Here is a 17,872-nt window from a genome sequence, read left to right on the forward strand (position 1 = left end):
GTGAGCTATGATCATGCCACTACACTCTATCCTGAGAGATGGAGCGAGATCCCATCTCTATTAAAAAAAAAAAAAAAGTGCTTAAGTATCTGGAATTAAGATAGTTTTAAAAGGCAGATCCAATATATGTGAGTTTAAATGCAGTCCTTTAGGAACCATATTTGGGATTTATTATTGTATATAGATAAACCAAACAGTACTCAATTCAATATACCTAAAATCTAAACGAGCAAAGCAAAATTTTCCCAGAATACAAGGAAAATAGGATTCTTGTTGTGATGGAAAAGAACTAATAAGATCACCTGAACTTTTTTTTTTTTTTGAGACGGGTTTCACTTTTGTCCCCCAGGCTGGAGTGCAATGGCACGATCTCGGCTCACCACAAACTCTGCCTCCCGGGTTCAAGTGATTCTCCTGCCTTAGCCTCCCAAGTAGCTGGGATTACAGGCAGGCACCACCATGCCCGGCTAATTTTGTATTTTTTAGTAGAGATGGGGTTTCTCCATGTTGGTCAGGCTGGTCTCGAACTCTCGACCTCAGGTGATCCGCCCGCCTCGGCCTCCCAAAGTGTTGAGATTACAGGCGGGAGCCACCATGCCCAGCAATCACCTGAACTTTCTTTACCGAAAAAGACTGCTCTGTGTGTGTGTGTGTGTGTGTTTTTTTAAACACCCCTCCCCTTGAGCAGACAATCCAGCCCTACTCTAGCTGTCAAACAGAGGCAAAATGGCTCTTTGTGGAAACAAAAACGAGTAGGAAGAAAAGCTTAAAATTTATTTTTCACTAAAGGTTAAATAAAAATCTATGCTATAAACAAATATCTATTTACATCTGCACCCTTCATTTGGCAGATTCATTCATTCACTCATTCATTCAAACAAGTATGCATCAAGTGCCCACTATTCTAAACATCGGTTTGGGTGTTAGGGTTAATTAAAGCAGTGAACAAAACAACAAAAACCTCTGCTCTTACAAGGCTCCAATTTGAGAATGCTGACACCCTAAATAGGTTAAATGTCCTATGGCCAAAGTTTTGGGATAAGATAAAACCAAGGTCTGAGCTCTTCTTTCTCCTTCTACTGTAAGTATGAGACTAAACAGTTTGTTGAGCCCTAGGCTCAGATTTCCCAGAATAAGGAGACTCTTTAGGCATTATCATCAATGTCATCTCTATGCCTTGACTCCCAAATATCTCTCTAGTTGTCTCTGGAGAACCATCCTCTGCCTGCTAGACCTCTTCAGGTGGAATACATTGCTAGTATTTCAAACTCAAGATGCCTAAATTCAAATTCCAAACAAGTTCCTCCCCCAACTTTGCCATCTCTAGTAATAGTACCACATGCCTCCTAATTATCCAGGCTCAAGATCTCTGCAACAGCTTTGACTCTTCCTTCTCCCTTAATCCTGACATTCATGTGGGCTGCCAATTCTGGTAGATTATATCACTGTAGCATTGTTCAATTCTGTTTCATTTGCCCTGCTATAACCCATCTAGGCTCCCTCTACATCTCAAGGGAATTCACTGCCTGCTTAATGATTTCCATGTTTGCTGCCAGACTAGTACCACATTCTGTGCCAAAAGATTTCAAAAGCAGAGTTTTAATCATATCATTCCTTTGCTTAAAAATCTTTAGTCCCTATTCCTACTTAAAATAAGCACCAACTCGCCAGCCCAGCATTCCAGGAGCTTCACCAAATGGTTTCAACCTACTTTCCTAGCCTTGTCTCCCAGGACTCCTTTACTCGCATCATATATTTTAGAAAACTGAACTAGATAAAACATTTGTTGTTGATCATATATTCTTCTGCTTGGAATGCCTCTTCCATCTCATTTAATTCTGCTAAAAGCATGTCAAATGCAGCTTCTCTCATCAAATTATTTGTCTTGCTCAGACTAGATGAAATTTCTTCTTCCAAACCCAGATGACAATAATTTGCAACTTGGGATGCTTATCTGTTCTGCCTTGTGTTATAGTTATCTGTCCATTTGGCTTATCTATTTGTCAGCTCTTTGAGGACAAGGACTCCCTACTTGGTATCCACAGGATATACTTTTTTTTTTTTTTGAAACAAAGTCTCTGCTGCCCCGGCTGGAGTGCAGTGGCACAGTCTCATGTGCACTGGCTCACTGCACAACCTCTGCCTCCCAGGTTCAAGCAATTCTCCTGCCTCAGCCTCCCAAGTAACTGAGATTACAGGCGCCCACCACCACGCCCAGCTAATTTTTGTATTTTTAGTAGAGATGGGGTTTCACCATGTTGGCCAGGCTGGTCTCGAACTCCTGGCCTCAAGTTATCCACCCGCCTCAGCCTTCCAAAGTGCTGGGATTACACGTGTGAGCCACCTACCCTGGCCCACAGGATACAGTTTCACATAGCAGGTCCTCAGCTCAGATTTACTGAGTCAAAGTTGCTGATGAAAGGTTAGCTGTTCCTAAAGTCAATACCTGTCAATCTCGCTCAAGGAGATACTGTATTTTTCTTTTGCTAATTTCAAAACTTGAAAGGAATTAGTCTAGAAAATCATCTTGTTTTCAATTCTTAGAGTAATAAGAGAGAGATTTGGCTGCAAATTTTCTTAAAAAAAAAAAAAGCATAAGAAAACAACCCTAAAGATAGAAGAAACGTAATATTAACATAGACCAAAGGTTGAACAGACACTAGAAATCCATTACCCAGAGTGCATAGTGCAGAAAGAATTTTACCCAGCAACGATTCAGAATCCTGGTGGGAAGGCGTTATAACATTTACATCAACGTGAAGGAATTCCAATCTCTTAGCAGCCACAGGATACTAAAAACTCTAAAATTAAAAAAATAGGGCCAGGCATAGTGGCTCCCAGCATTTTGGGAGGCAGAGGTGGGCAGATTGCTTGAACCCAGGAATTTGAGAACAGCCTGAGAAACACAGTGAAACTGTCTCTACAGAAAATACAAAAAAAAAAAATTAGCTGGGCGTGGTGGCGTGTGCCTGTAGTCCCAGCTACTCGGGAGGCTGAGGCAGGAGAATTGCTCGAACCCGGGAGGTGGAGGTTGCAGTGACGCGAGGTCGTGCCACCGCACACCACCCTGGGCGACAGAGCAAGACTCCATCTCAAAATAAATAAATAAATAAAAATTTAAAAAAATTCTATCACATTCTAAGAGAATGGAGGTAAAAAAGAATTTTAAAAAATAAAAAATATTCTAAAAAATAGGCACAAGGTGATGGGCATGGTGGTTCATGCCTGTAATTGCAGCACTTTGTGAGGCTGAGGCAGGTGGATCACCTGAGGTTAGGAGTTCCAGACTAGCCTGGCCAACATGGTGAAACCCCATCTCCACTAAAAATACAAAAATTAGCCCGGTGTGGTGGCAGGCACCTGTAATCCCAGCTTCTCAGGAAGCTGAGGCAGAAGAATCACTTGAACTCAGGAGGCGGAGGTTGCAGTGAGCCAAGATCATGCTCCAGCCTTGGTGATAAGAGCTAAACTCTGTCTCAAAAAAAAAAAGAGACACAAGGATATATGTTGACTGTGATATGACACTACTTATCTATTTTTTCTTTACATATATTTTCTACTTAAATGCATTTTTGTTTTTTGAGATGGAGTTTCTCTCTTGTTGCCCAGGCTGGAGTGCAATGGTGCCCAGGCTGGGGTGTAATGGTACCATCTCGTCTCACTGCAACCTCCACCTCCCAGGTTCAAGTGACTCTCCTGCCTCAGCCTCCTGAGTAGCTGGGATTTGAGGCATGTGCCACCACACCCAGCTAATTTTTATATTTTTAGTAGAGACAGGGTTTCACCATGTTGGCCAGGCTGGTCTCGAACTCCTGACCTCAGGTGATCGACCCGCCTCGGCCTCCCAAAGTGCTGGGATTACAGGCATGAGCCACTGCGCCTGGCCGCATTATAGAGTAATAAAACTTCATTTAAAATATTTTAGAATATATTACTACACTTCCAACCCTATTACTGTTAATAATTTTGATCCCCTTCCATTGATTCTGCTTATTTCCCCATCCCGTCCAGCTCACTTTACTATAACCCAGTTTATTCAATAAAGGATGTGAAGTAGATTTATAACCATGCCTTTATAGGTGGATAGGCAGATCATTTCTATATCTCTGCTACCAATGACAATGCAACAGTTTTATGCACATAACCTATACTTTGAGTGGTTTTATTGATTGATTTCAAGAAGTAAGGTATTTCATCAGAGAAGAAAATAACTTGATCAAATTGCTTTCTAGCCAGGCGCAGTGGCTCACGCCTCTAATCCCAGTGCTTTGGGAGGCCGAGGCAGGTGGATGACCTGAAGTCAGGAGTTCGAGACCAGCCTGGCCAACATGGCGAAACCCCATCTCTAATAAAAATACAAAAATTAGCCAGGTATGGTGGTATGTGCCTGTAATCCCAGCTACTCGGGAGGCTGAGACAGGAGATTGCTTGAATCTGGGAGACAGAGGTTGAGGTAATCTGAGATTGCACCACTGCACTCTAGCCTGGGTGACAGAGCAAGATACTGTCTCAAAAAAAAAAAAAAAGAAAGAAAGAAAAAGAAAAAGAAAAGAAAAAAGAAATTGCTTTCTAGAGAATTTGTACAATTTGTAAAATCAACAGCAATATGTCAGTTTAACTGCGCCCTCACCTGCACTAGCTATTAGCTTTTAAAAAGGGAGGGATGGGAGAGAACTGCAGAAGTCAACAGTCTTTTGTTGTCAAACCAGAAGTCAGTCAAATTATAAATCTTAAACAACGACTTTAATTAAAGGATGTGACTATGGACCCAATTAGTGCCCAGAGTTTGCTAAACCCTTTCTTTTTTGCCCACCTATTTTCTCGTTTATATGTACTCTCTAGTAAATGGCTTTCCTCCTTTTACATACTTTTTTCTTACCCACCAAACCACATATTTTGCCAAGAGTATATACTTACTGGTGAGAAAATATATTTGTGGGTGTACTCCATTGGACATATGTGTGTGTGTGTGTGTGTGTTTTTATATACTATTCTTAACCTATATACTTGCACATGTGCATCTATGAAATAAATGTTTTTGTATTTTCTTGTAAAAATGTTAATACAAGAAAGTGAGATCATACGGAGAGGAAATAAGCTAATTTGATATGTGATAATTATTTTAAAAATATGTAATCTGTTTATTATGCTTTGCTTATTTACCTACTGTGGTCTCTGTTTTTCTCTTAGCAATATATTTAATATAAAGATAAAAATCCTATGTCATATTTACTTCCCAAATACATAAGCCCTTTTTAAAAATGTCAAATTTGTTGATTTTTTGGTGTGTGTTTGCCTTATCTGTCTTTAGGCTGAGAGATGTCCCTCACTGAGACCACTAGTTTTCCAAACAACGAACAATGAAGGCCAGATGACATGGCCTAAGCTGAGTCTTCACTGCAGGTCCATCTCAAATCTTGACCAGCTCTATAATTTGCCCAGGTAGAAGAACAAGTGGTGGTGTGGAGGTTCCATTTCATGCCCAAGTCAGTTGGAAGTCCAAAGTACCTACCCTTCTTAACCAGCAAGGAAAAACCAGAACTGGCAAGAGCTCTAGACCAGACTACAGATGAGACCCAAAGTGGGCTACCTGGTACATCCTGTCTGTGCGACAGGTCTTTTTTTTTTTTAAACTGCTCCTTGGCGAGTAGGGCTACTCCACAGGCACTGTGCCCAGAGTAGCCTCCAACAGGTCTTTTGGTCCTATGGTAGATGCCTCTGATCCTAACTTATAGCTAGTTCCCCCTACAGCCAACAGACTCTGACAGGCCCAAACACTTTTTTTTTTTTTTTTTTTTGACATGGTCTCACTCTGTCACTCAGGCTGGAGTGCAAATGCGGAAGCAATCTTGGCTCACTGCTGCCTTGACTTCCCGGGCTCAGGTGATTCTCCCACCTCAGCCTCCAAAGTAGCTGGGACTATAGGCATGTGCCACCATGCCCAACTAATTTTTTGTATTTTATGTAGAGACAGGGTTTCACCATCTTGCCCAGGCTGGTCTTGAACTCCTGGCTCAAGTGATGTACCTGCCTTGGCCTCCCAAAGTGCTTGGATTACAGGCATGAGCCACTGCACTTGGCCAGGCTGACTCTTTAGACTGGATGCTTCATATAAGGCACCTGGCCACATCTCAGTGCAACTATACATGCCCTGAGGGTTGCTTGGAAGTCATACCACACCTGTAAGAAATGGCCAGCATTTGATCTTTATTTTCAGTACATACACTAAAGCGGAGAAGCTGAAGAATTTGGGTTTTAATATTAGCCATGAAGAAGGGCAGTGTCTGAAAGAATGGAGGATCAACACATACCTGATTTCGAAGAGGCTGCTGTTGTGATGGCCGATCCCTATGTGTGTGGCTTTCTCGAGTTATTGCAGATGCACCAGAATCTACGTGAACTGACCCTACTGGAGTAGGCTGGAAAAATGAAACAAAAAGTCAAATGGGGGAAACAGGTCCAACTTGATGCATATGCAAAGGACAGAATCATTCTAATTCTGATAGAGTAGTAGTAATTATTTTCAGCTACCAAGAGCACTTTCAAGTTGTCTTGTCTTCTCAGTTTGCTCATCTGCAAAAGGGAGGCAGCCTGGTCCTTAATAGTTGGTCATTGGAGAGTAGCTTACCTTCGAAAATAAAAAACCAGGGCCGGGCGCGGTGGCTCGCGCCTGTAATCTCGGCACTTTGGGAGGCCGAGGTGAGTGGATCACCTGAGGTCAGGAGTTCGAGACCAGACTGAGCAACATGGAGAAATCCCATCTCTACTAAAAATACAAAATTAGTCAGGTGTGGCAGCGCATGCCTGTGATCCCAGCTACTCGGGATGCTGAGGCAGGAGAATTGCTTGAACCTGGGAGGCAGAGGTTGCGGTGAGCTGAGTTCACACCATTGCACTCCAGCCTGGGCAACAAGAGTGAAACTCCGTTAAAAAAAAAAAAAAAAAATCCTCCACTGATATCTGTTTGGCCCTGTGAACCCCTGACCAGAACAACAAATTCAAAAGCTTCCTATGATGCTGGGTTCCACTGCTACAAAGGTCAAGTACATTAACAGCGCATGTGGCATCAACTTCTGAATCACGGGGCCAGGTGTGGTGGCTCACGCCTGTAATCCCAGCACTTTCGGAGGCCAAGGAGGGCAGATCACCTCAGGTCAGGAGTTTGAGATCAGCCTGGCCAACATGGCAAAACCCCGTCTCTGCTAAAAATATAAAAATTAGCCGGGCGTGGTGGTGTGTGCCTACAATCCCAGCTACTTGGGAGGATGAGGCAGGAGAATCGCTTGAACTCAGGAGGCGGAGGTTGCAGTGAGCCGAGACTGGCGCCATTGCACTCCAGCCTGGGAAAACAAACAAACAAACAAACAAACTTCTGAATCATTCAAATGAAACTTCTCCTAAAAACTGGGCTTAAATTCTGTTATCTTTGGACACACAAGTTATTATCTTCCTATATTACTAGGAAAAAATACTTCCTACTTCTGAACTAGTAAGAGCAACCTATGGCAACACCCAGACAAGGCCAGTAAATATACAGTCTACGATCAAAGGAATATTTTTACCAAAGATTCAAGCAGAAAGACTGTCAAGTAAAGGCATCAGGCAGTGCTGGCTGGAGAAAGGAGGTAATGAGGTAAAAAAAAAAAAAAAAAAAGGGTACTTACAATAGGTCTCCCAACCCAATCATAGGCATAGTCAAAGGTATAGCCTTTCTTTTCAAAGAGGTCTGTGAAGAGGGTCCGTAAATACTCATAATCAGGTTTTTCAAAGAAGTCCAATCGCCTGACATATCGAAGGTAGGTTGCCATCTCCTCTGTTAGGAAAGAGATGAAAGGCCCTGCTCATTAGCTGAATGCTTTCCATAGCAGTTGTGGGGAAGCATTGGGCCACAAAGGGGTTATTTATACAGACAATTTGACACTGATGTTTTCTTTACTGACAAAATAAAAGCGATAAAACCTACTTTGGTCTGTATCACAAAAGGAAATGTTAATTACCTAAACAGCACCCCTATCTAGAGATACCCAGTCATGGACTCTACCTAGTTTCAAAGCTCAGTCACACTGGAATGTCTTTTTAGCATCCCACCTGGAAAGTTCTCACAGAGAGCTTCAATGGGAGTATTCCTTTTGGTGTCACCAATTTTTTGATATCTCTCTTTTAATGTGTCAGCCTGTAGAGAGTAAAGAGAGAAAGTTACTTTAAAAGAGGGCCTAAACATGGGAGATTCAATATGTTTTCGCAGTATTTGTTGGTCTTGATTTTTTTTCTAACACTAACAAATAAGAAATGTAGTAGAAATTATATATTTAGATATATACAAACATCTGCTGTGTTCTGGAAAATTTTACTTGTGAAAATATTTAGTTGTCTCAGATAAACACCATCAAATACAATGGATGAGTGGCTAGGATAAGAAAATAACAATATTATGTGGCAATATTTTCAATATTGCAGAAGCTTAGTAATATCCCATGGCCACCATAATTCAATACGATTCAGCATTCTCTCTTAGATCAGCTCGAAAAGTACTGCTAATCCAGGTGGGGGAAACAGATAAGTAATTCTACTACACATATATTGAGACTTTGAACAGAAAAAAACAATAACTGAAAAATGTCTTTCAACAATGTGCTTCCAGAGGGAAAAAAGTTGTCTATGGTACAGCCATGGCTAACAGGTTTGGTGTATGTCAGTAACTCAAAAGCAGCCCAAGTCTGGTATGCTCAGAGCTATAGCCAGAGGGCTTCTGAACCCTGGATCAACAGTGGGCTCCTAGGGAATTCTTGTCAGGCTTTACCTAGCTTGCTGCACTCAGACTTAAGCAATAGTGTTCTGAAGTAAGTAGGAGAAATTTTAGATCTACAACTACCACTAAAATGATTTATGGGCAACGAGAGAGTTTCAAGCAATTAATAATACACTAATGCATTGTTTGGCTGTATGATGACCAAGTTTGACATGAAACTCTATTTGAAAGCTATAAAAATCAATGAGAAGATGTATATGACAGGAGAGGAATTTAAGAGTGAAGAAATAAAATCTAAAAGGGAACGGGTGGAAGTGTTACGTTTTAGGACAATAGTCTAGAAAGCCTACAGCAAAATGAACCATCCTGCCTTTCTGGAAGAGGGGGTGTAGGAGTACCCCAAACTACTGATTAAGTTTCTTTCCATATTAATATGTTGAAATAAATTACAACCAAAAAATATGTCTTGGGCCAGGCGCGATGGCTCATGCCTGTAATCCTAGCACTCTGGGAGGCCTAGATGGGTGATCACTTGAGGTCAGGAGCTCGAGACCAGCCTGACCAACATGGTGAAACCCCATCTCTACTAAAAATACAAAAAATTGGCTGGGTGCAGTGGCTCACACCTGTAATCCCAGCACTTTGGGAGGCCGAGGCAGGTGGATCACAAGGTCAGGAGTTTGAGACCAGCCTGGCCAATATGGTGAAACCCCGTCTCTACTAAAAATACAAAAATTAGCCGGGTGTGGTGGCGTGTGCCTGTAGTCCCAGCTACTCAGGAGGCTGAGGCAGGAGAATTGCTTGAACCCAGGAGGCGGAGGTTGCAGTGAGCCGAGATTGCACCACTGCACTCCAGCCTGGGCAACAAAGCGAGAGTCCGTCTCAAAACAAAAACCAAAAAATTAGCTGGGCGTGGTGGCATGCACCTGTAATCCCAGCTACTCAAGAGGCTGAGGTAGGAGAACCGCTGGAACCTGGGAGGTGGAGGTTGCAGCGAGCCCAGCCTGGGAAACAGAGCGAAACTCTGTCTCAAAAAAAAAAAAAAAAAAAAAAAAAGGTCTCACAAGATACTAATGGGACTTACAATGGGTTAGAAGCTCACCATTTCCTAGCCAAACAGCCAAAGGCACAGAGTAATGATAATGCTCATAATTATAATAGTAAACTGACATGTAACCACTGTTCTGACACCTACCTAAGGAAGGCTATTTAAACTCTACACATTTTGCAATAAATAGATATTGTCTGAATAGGCATTTATTCAATAATACACTTGAACAGCAATGTTAAACCTGGATTTTCATTTTAGTTCAGGTGAGTTCTTAGCCTACATAGGATAAACAAATATTTTCCAAGTTTTCCTGAGGAGTACACCCTGCTGGCCTTTCTGGTAAAATGTGTAGCAGCTGTTGTCAACAATTTGTTCCAGAAATTCCCTTACATACTGGGAACACTCCTCCTGCTACATAATGGTAGTGGAGGAGGAATACCAACACAGAGAGAAAAGCAGCACTGTCAAGCCTGGGAGGAAATGAGGGAAAAGATCATGGAAAATCCAAGAACAAGGAAAAATTAAGAAAGGGAAGACAAATGTGAACAAAACAGTTTCCAAAGCCCAGGAGAGCATTTATAATGTAGACTAATGTAATTAGTCCCTGTTTCTTATCTCCAGAGCCAATTAGCCAATAATCCTTTTTGTGTGTTGTTTTAAAAAAATATTTATTTGTTTATTTTTAAATAGAGATGGGGTCTCACTATGTTGCTGATCTCAAACTCCTGGACTCAAGCAATCCTCCCACCTCAGCCTCCCAAAGTGCTGGGATTACAGGCATGAGCCACCGCATCTGGCCAGCCCCCTATACATTTCTTAAAAACATGAAGCCAGAGGCTCCTTCATTAATAACTGAGCATTGAAACAAAGCCCTCCACTGAACACTTTCAAGGATACCTTGAGTCCTTGCCAGGGGAGGCTGCCTCGAAGGAAATACATGAACATATGGCCTAGGGCTTCCAAATCATCTCTCCGGCTTTGCTCTAAAAGGGAAGACAGATCACACATTATGTTTGCAGTTATTAAAGCAGAAAGAGGTTCAAAACCAAGTAATCCCTTCAGAAATCCTTCGGCTCTGGAAAGGCTCTGCTTACTAATTACTTGTAAATTTAAACCAAGGATAGTATTTTAGATCAAAACCCTAAACCGATGTGTACTTCCTTTGCCTAGATCTGTTGATGGTAAGTAAATATCAAGAGAAAAGAGCAAATTCTGAATTAAAACCAAGCCCAAATCACTAAACAGTGAATTTCCACCCCTCACTCAATGCTGTCACCTTCCTGAAAGTGATAAAATTTTAATGAAATGCTATTTCCAGTATATGGGCTACAATTACCCTTTAGTTACCACCAGGGAGTGAGCAGCAGATTAAGCAACCCAAACTGTTAAAACAGTCCATTCTGGCTAGGCCTGCAAAGATACACGCTGCAAAATGCCTAGCAAACATGCCAAGTGCTTTTTATTCATCATAAAAATTAACACTTAAAATTAAGTTTCATATCAATGAACATCAGTACATACTCTCTTGGCTCCCATTCAATTTGTACCATGTCCTATAACCTCAAAAACATTTTAAAATTTATTACTAAGGTCCCCTCAAAATTAGATGGGTAAGGCTACACACATCTGTAGTCTCAGCTACTTAAGAGGCTGAAGTGAGAGGATCGCTTCAGCCCAGGAGTTTGAGATAAGCCTGGGCAACATAATGAGACCTCACCCGAAAACAAAATAAAACAAAAAATCAAAGTCCCTGCATTCTGGAAGTGTATCTAAAACAAGTTGCTGGGTTTTCTCTCCTTTTAACTGGGAAGGTGAAGATGACAAAGAACTGCAAAATAGTTAACAAAAAACTGCAACTTCATCTCAGAAAACATCCTACACATTCTTTGATTGTTAGAACCTAAGTAGTACACACCTTCGTTTCTTTATTCTTTTTTACAGACAGAGTCCTTGCTCTGTTTCCTAGGCTTGAGCGCAGTGTTGTGATCATGGCTCACTGCAGCCTCAAATTCCTGAGCCCAAGGGACCCTTCTGCCTCAGCTGAGTAGCTAGGAATATAAGTGTGTGGAACCACACTCAGCTAATTTATTTTTATTTTTTGTGAAGATGGGATCTCGCTATGTTGCTCAAGCTGGTCTCAAACTCCTGGCCTCAAGCAAACCTAACATATCAGCCTCCCAAACTGCTGGGATTACCCATGTGAGCCATTGCACCCAGTCCATGCATTCATTTTGAATTTGCCAATTATGGTTTAGTCTCAGATTTCTTTCTTTTTTTTTTTTTTTTTTTTTTTTGAGACAAGGTCTCGCTCTGTTGCCTAGGCTAGAGTACAGTAGCATGTTCTTGGACACTGCAGCCTCGCCCTCCTGGGCTCAAGTGATCCTCCCACCTCAGCTTCCTCACTAGCTGGGACTACAGGCATGCACCACCATCCCTGGCTACTTTTTGTATTTTTTATAGTTACTGGGTTTTGCCATGTTTCCCAGGGCTGGTCTTGAACTCCTGGGCCAATCAAGCAATCAACCAGCCTTGGCCTCCCAAAGTGCTGGCACTACAGGTGTGAGCCACCACACCTGGCCCATCTCAGACATTTTATGTGTTTATTTTTCAGAATCAAGTTTAGGGCTTTATCTGAATAAACTACAGAAGCAAGACTAAGAGGCTACCTTCAACTTGATTGTGCTTTGTTTGTACAGAAAGTAAAACCCAAGAGAGCCAGAGAAAGCCACTCAGCTAACTCAAAATACAGAAGTGCAACATGTTTAACTATTGCCTTAAATTATAGGGAATTTGCATGAAAAAGAATAGTAGTCTACAGGGTAGATGAAGAAAGAAAAGGCAACTTTTTAAATAATGATTTGATGGAGGTTGTACAAAGATGGTTACTAATGGGAAGGAGAGGTACCCTGACAGAGATAAATAACATAAAACTGAGTTGGTATACATCAATTGAAACAATCTTAAAAAGAATGAAAACAGCATGACCATCAGAATCCTTTGTCTACATGGCTTGTCTGAAGTTTGCAATAAAATATTCATAATTGAAAAAAAAAGCAGTTATACAAAAACAGTTTGTTGACACAACCTAAGGATGCACAAATGAAAAAGAGAAAAGAACAAGGAGAGTTGAGTGGAGGCCTCCCACAAAGCAGGGCAGATAGAGAAACGACTCTGCAGTTTCTCATACTGTATCACACCTACTCATTGTCTCTCCATTTTTATATCCACTTCCTGTAACAAGCCCCTTGGTTATTAAAAATTCACTGGACAAATGTTTGAATTTTAAACAGTTGAGCACTAGAGGGCGAAACTCTCCACATTTTCAATATTGATCAGGCCTACAGAAAAAAGATTTCACAGCAAAATAAATTATGAGATTAATATATTTTTAAAACTCACTGGAATAAGTAATAAAGTAACTTTTCAAATCCTGAGAACTATGAAAAAGAACTATAGAATATGGGACAATAGGAAAAATAAGGGTTCCTAAATCAGGAAGGGTACCTAAATCAGCTCAACGATTTAGGTATCTAGATCTTGGTTTATCCTTTCCACTAATTTAATCCAGTGAAATTAAGCATGGTCAAGTCATCTACTTTGGGTCTCAGTTTCCTCATCTGAAAATAAAGTGTTCAATCTGGGGAGAATTTGAAAAGTCATTTTCCAGCTCTAAAATCCTAAAATAATCTGATAACTTAAGCCTTTAGGGCCTTTCAGGAAAAAAATAAGAGTGAAAACCAGAGCATGCTTTATTTTCATACGACTTTGAACACTCCACACTTGTCCAATTCATTATTTCTACATGCCCTCATTTTTTCATGCAGAATATTTTCATTTTCAAAGAAGAAAGGTTTCCAATACCAGTGAGACCAGCAGGACACAAAATTCTTCAGTTCTTCTGATTGGTTGAAAGCTGTGCTTTCATCCAATCAGAAAGATGTGCTTGGTTTACATGCATAACATCCCTGATTTTAGGTTAAATATATTTGTTGAAGGCAGGGAGCAAGGTAACCCAGTGTTCTCACCCTAATTTCAACCATTAAATAATATAAATTGGGCTTCTCAGTAAAAGCTTAATCAGTGGGAAGGTGGCTACTATGGTCTGGATTTCTGTCCTTCCCCCGGACCCCCCAACACACACAAACCTCACGTTGAAATTTGATCCCAATGTTTGAAGCTGGGCCAAATGGAAGGTGTTTGGGTCATGGGGGTATATCCCTCATTAACTGATTAATGACCTCCCTTAGGGATGAGTTCCCAAGAAAGCAGGTTGGTGAGAAGAGCCTAGCAACCCCCTTCCCATGTGATCTGCACATGCTGGCTGCTCCCCTTCCCCTTACACCATGAGTGGAAGCAGCATGAGGCCCCTGAGGCCCTCACCAGATGCAGATGCCAGTGCCATGCTTCTTGTACAGCCTGCAGAACCCTGAGCCAAATTTAAAGGTCTTTTCTTTATAAAATGACCCAGCCTCAGGTATTCCTTTATAGCAACACAAAATGGACTAAGTAAGTGTGGCTACTCTGATGTGGCAACTAATGCAAGGTTTAGGAGGCTTCTTCTCTTGTCCTCCTCCTCTGTAAAATTAAGAAGTGATTTTCTCAAAGCCATTTGAAAATACACATCTCAGTCATTTCTTCTTCTTTGCAACACAAAAAATGCAACACATTTAAAAACCAATAGCCTTAGAGTTCCTACAAAAACTTCTATCGTTTGAGGCATGGGAAAGAGTTTAAAAAGCAGTGACAACTTTCTGTATGTATTCTCTGTAATGCAGAGAGCACAAAATATGATGACAGGTTAGATTTGACCTGAAAAACTCTGGTACTCAGTAAGCCAAGTCTGGGGGTAAACTCAAAAGTCCCGGCAGGAATGGCAGTACACCAAGAGATGAAACAGACTGATGCACAGTAGATGCTTAAAACAGATTTTGTTGAATAAATAATAATCGGGATAATTACAATACAGACTGATATTACTATTATCAGGCATTATGCTAAACATTTTACATACATTATCTCATAGAACCATATATTACAGGCATAATTATCATACCCATTTTATACATGAGATAACCGAGGCTGAGGGAAGAAGGTTATTGGATCAAAATTACATAGCTATTAAGAAAGAGCGCCAGGATTTGCATCCTTTTTCTTAACCACTACTCTGTATCTTATACAAACATAACATGAACACCCATCCCTTGTCTGTTCTTGTCTTTCCTCTTAAGAACAATAAAATTAGTACACGAATGGCTGAGCCCAGGAAGTGGGCATTAAAACAACTTCTAGAGTGTGTCAGTTAAACCACATAATCTTAAGTTTATTATTTAAGATACAGTTTTTGTTTCCTTGTAAAATGGAAAATTACTTGTCATTGTGAAGGAAGAAGGGGATGCTGAGCACTATGCAAGAGACCTATGTCAGACATGGTGCTTTCACATATATTATCCATTCAACCCTCAAAATATCCCTGTGAAGCATTACCCTCATTTTACAGAGGAGTTTCAGTGAGATTAAGTAACTTGTCCAAAGTAACGCTGATAGTAAGTACCAGAGGACCTCTAGTCTAATTTTAAAGTATTACATTTACTTAAGTGAGGATTTCCATGTGGTTACTGAAAAAATCTTGATAACATCATAATTTCAAATCGAATTGTATCATACTACTTTGTAATGCTATTTTTTACTCTTCACTATCACTTGAATTCCTCAGGTGAATAACCTGTGTAGTTTACTCAATGAGGGAACTTAGTAGATATTACATTAGTCTTTAAAATACTTATTAATGTGCAGGCCAGGCATGGTGGCTCACATCTATAATCCCAGTGCGTTGGGAGGCTGAGGCAACAGGATCTCTTGAAACCAGGAGTTTGAGACCCGCCTGGGGAACACAGTGAGACTCTATCTCTATAAAAAAATTTTTAAAAGTTAGCTGGGCATGATGGCATGCGCCTGTAACCCTAGCTACCGAGGCTGAGAAAGATCTCTCCAGCTCAGGTGACTGAGGTTATAGTGAGCTATGATCACACTGCTGCACTCCAGCCTGAGTGAGAGTGAGATTGTCTCTAAAAATAAAATAAATATGCTGGGCACGGTGGCTCACACCTGTAATCCCAGCACTTTGGGAGGCCGAGGCAGGCAGATCACTTAAGGCCAGGAGTTCAAGACCAGCCTGGCCAACATGGTGAAATCCCGTCTCTATTAAAAAGACAAAAATTAGCCAGGTGTGGTGATGCATGCCTGTAATCCCAGCTACTCGGGAGGCTGAGGCAGGAGAATTGCTTGAACCCGGGAGGCAGAGGTTGCAGTGAGCCGAAATCGTGCCACTGCACTCCAGCCTGGGTGATAGAGCAAGACTACATCTCAAAAAAATAAATAAAATAAAATACATCTTAGTGTGCAATAGTTCATTAATATTTAAGGATATTTTATAATTATTTCTGCCTAGGAGTATGGAATCTGAGAATATTCTGCTTGTCTACTCTCTAGAATGTTGATTTTCAAACATGTTTTTTTCAATCACCTAGGAGTCTTTTCTTCAAATAGAATCTTCCATGGAAGCCCAATATATGAAACATAAAAAAGGGAGGCTTTTTTGAAGCGGATAAGCCTAGGACTCTGCCTGCTTGGTCTCCCCACTGTTCCTTAGGCTTCTCTGACAAATACTCTCCCCCTTGGGCTAGTTCCTCACAGGTAAGGTCTTCTGCCTTGATTAGAGCATTTAACAATATTTGTGCAGGTTGTTTATCCTGAGTAAATTGCAAGACTAATGGTAAACCAAGTATATTTTCACTGAATAAGACAGAAGCTCTTCCTTGAAGACTTCTGTGCAGAACTATGTGCAGTGAACAGAAGTCTACTCCATTTTTAGTGAGGCACTCTTCCCCACTGCTGACCCAGCCTGATGTCCTCTTCAGGACTATCATATATGGGGTCAAACATAAGTAAATACCAAATTCATTACTAAACTCACTAAAATGCTATCCTCTTTTTACAATAATTCAAGTACTCACGCTGCTCAGAAACTAAACATTTGGAAACAGTGTAAAGAATTAAGAACCTATGCATAGTCTATAGGATTCTTTGAAAAGTCATTAACTTACCATCTCAACTTCTCATGTACAAAAATCACTCAACCTTGTGAAACAATAAAAACCACAAGTTGTGATGCACAATGGGGATATAATGTTACAGAAATAATAAACTGTTCTAATGACTCGCCCCTTTCATGGAACAGAAAAAAACACACCTTTGCCAAGATGCGTGTTGATAGACATATATCTTGCAGTTCCAGTTAAACTTTTGTGTTCCCTGTAAGGTATGTGTTTTTTGGTTTCGGGGTCAATGTATTCCTTGGCCAGTCCAAAGTCTATAATGTGTATAACATGCTCTTTCTTATTGCCTTGTCGACCAATCAGGAAGTTCTCTGGCTTGACATCTCGGTAAATGAGGTTCTTTGAGTGCACGTATTCCATTCGAGAAAGCTGAAAGAGAAACAAATGATAGAAATACTCTAAAGAAGTATATCAGGAAAATACATCAAAACAGTTTCTTTAACCAGACCAAGGTTTTAATTATTGAAATAACAGTAAAATTCATCTCCTTTCACCGCCCAGAGTCACTTCACTGACTTGTAAACAAAAAAATATTTTGCTATAAATATGTACACAACAAATATCAAGACTAGGAAAAAAAAGTGGGATAGTACAGGTCTGCTAAAATGATAGCTCGATTTTACCTCATAATGTCACAATTTGCAAATGACAAATGAAATCAGTTGTTTATATGCTACTTCAGAAAATTAAGCATTTGAGACAAAAGAAGTATTCCCAGGTAGGATATCAAACTGTTGGTGACCTTTGAGACAAATGCCACTGCTACATTCACCTTCTGCCCACATCTTCCTATCCTTATTTGGACAAGACTACCCAACCCAGTTTTCGATGTTGTGAGGCCCAGAGAAGTTAATACTGGCCTGACATCACATAGCTAATTAGCAGCAGAGACAGGGAAACAGTTCATTATTATCATTATTATTTTTGAGACGGAGTCTTGCTCTGTCACCCAGGGTG

General features: G+C 40.7%; 1 protein-coding gene across 20 annotated transcripts in view; it reads right to left on the reverse strand.

Moving 5' to 3' along the window:
* Positions 1 to 17,872, reverse strand: part of CSNK1G1 (casein kinase 1 gamma 1) — a 180,499-nt gene that overhangs the window by 30,375 nt on the left and 132,252 nt on the right. For all 20 annotated transcript variants that reach the window (XM_055362551.2, XM_063698617.1, XM_019010527.4 and 17 more), the window contains 5 exons: positions 17,050 to 17,284; positions 10,698 to 10,783; positions 8,089 to 8,173; positions 7,665 to 7,813; positions 6,312 to 6,419 (listed from right to left, as the gene is read on the reverse strand). In XM_055362551.2, coding sequence (XP_055218526.1) covers positions 6,312 to 6,419; positions 7,665 to 7,813; positions 8,089 to 8,173; positions 10,698 to 10,783; positions 17,050 to 17,284 — 663 coding nt within the window. The remainder of the gene's footprint in view (positions 1 to 6,311; positions 6,420 to 7,664; positions 7,814 to 8,088; positions 8,174 to 10,697; positions 10,784 to 17,049; positions 17,285 to 17,872) is intronic.

Source organism: Gorilla gorilla, chromosome 16, assembly GCF_029281585.2.
Source record: "Gorilla gorilla gorilla isolate KB3781 chromosome 16, NHGRI_mGorGor1-v2.1_pri, whole genome shotgun sequence".
NCBI classification, from domain to species: Eukaryota; Metazoa; Chordata; class Mammalia; order Primates; family Hominidae; genus Gorilla; species Gorilla gorilla.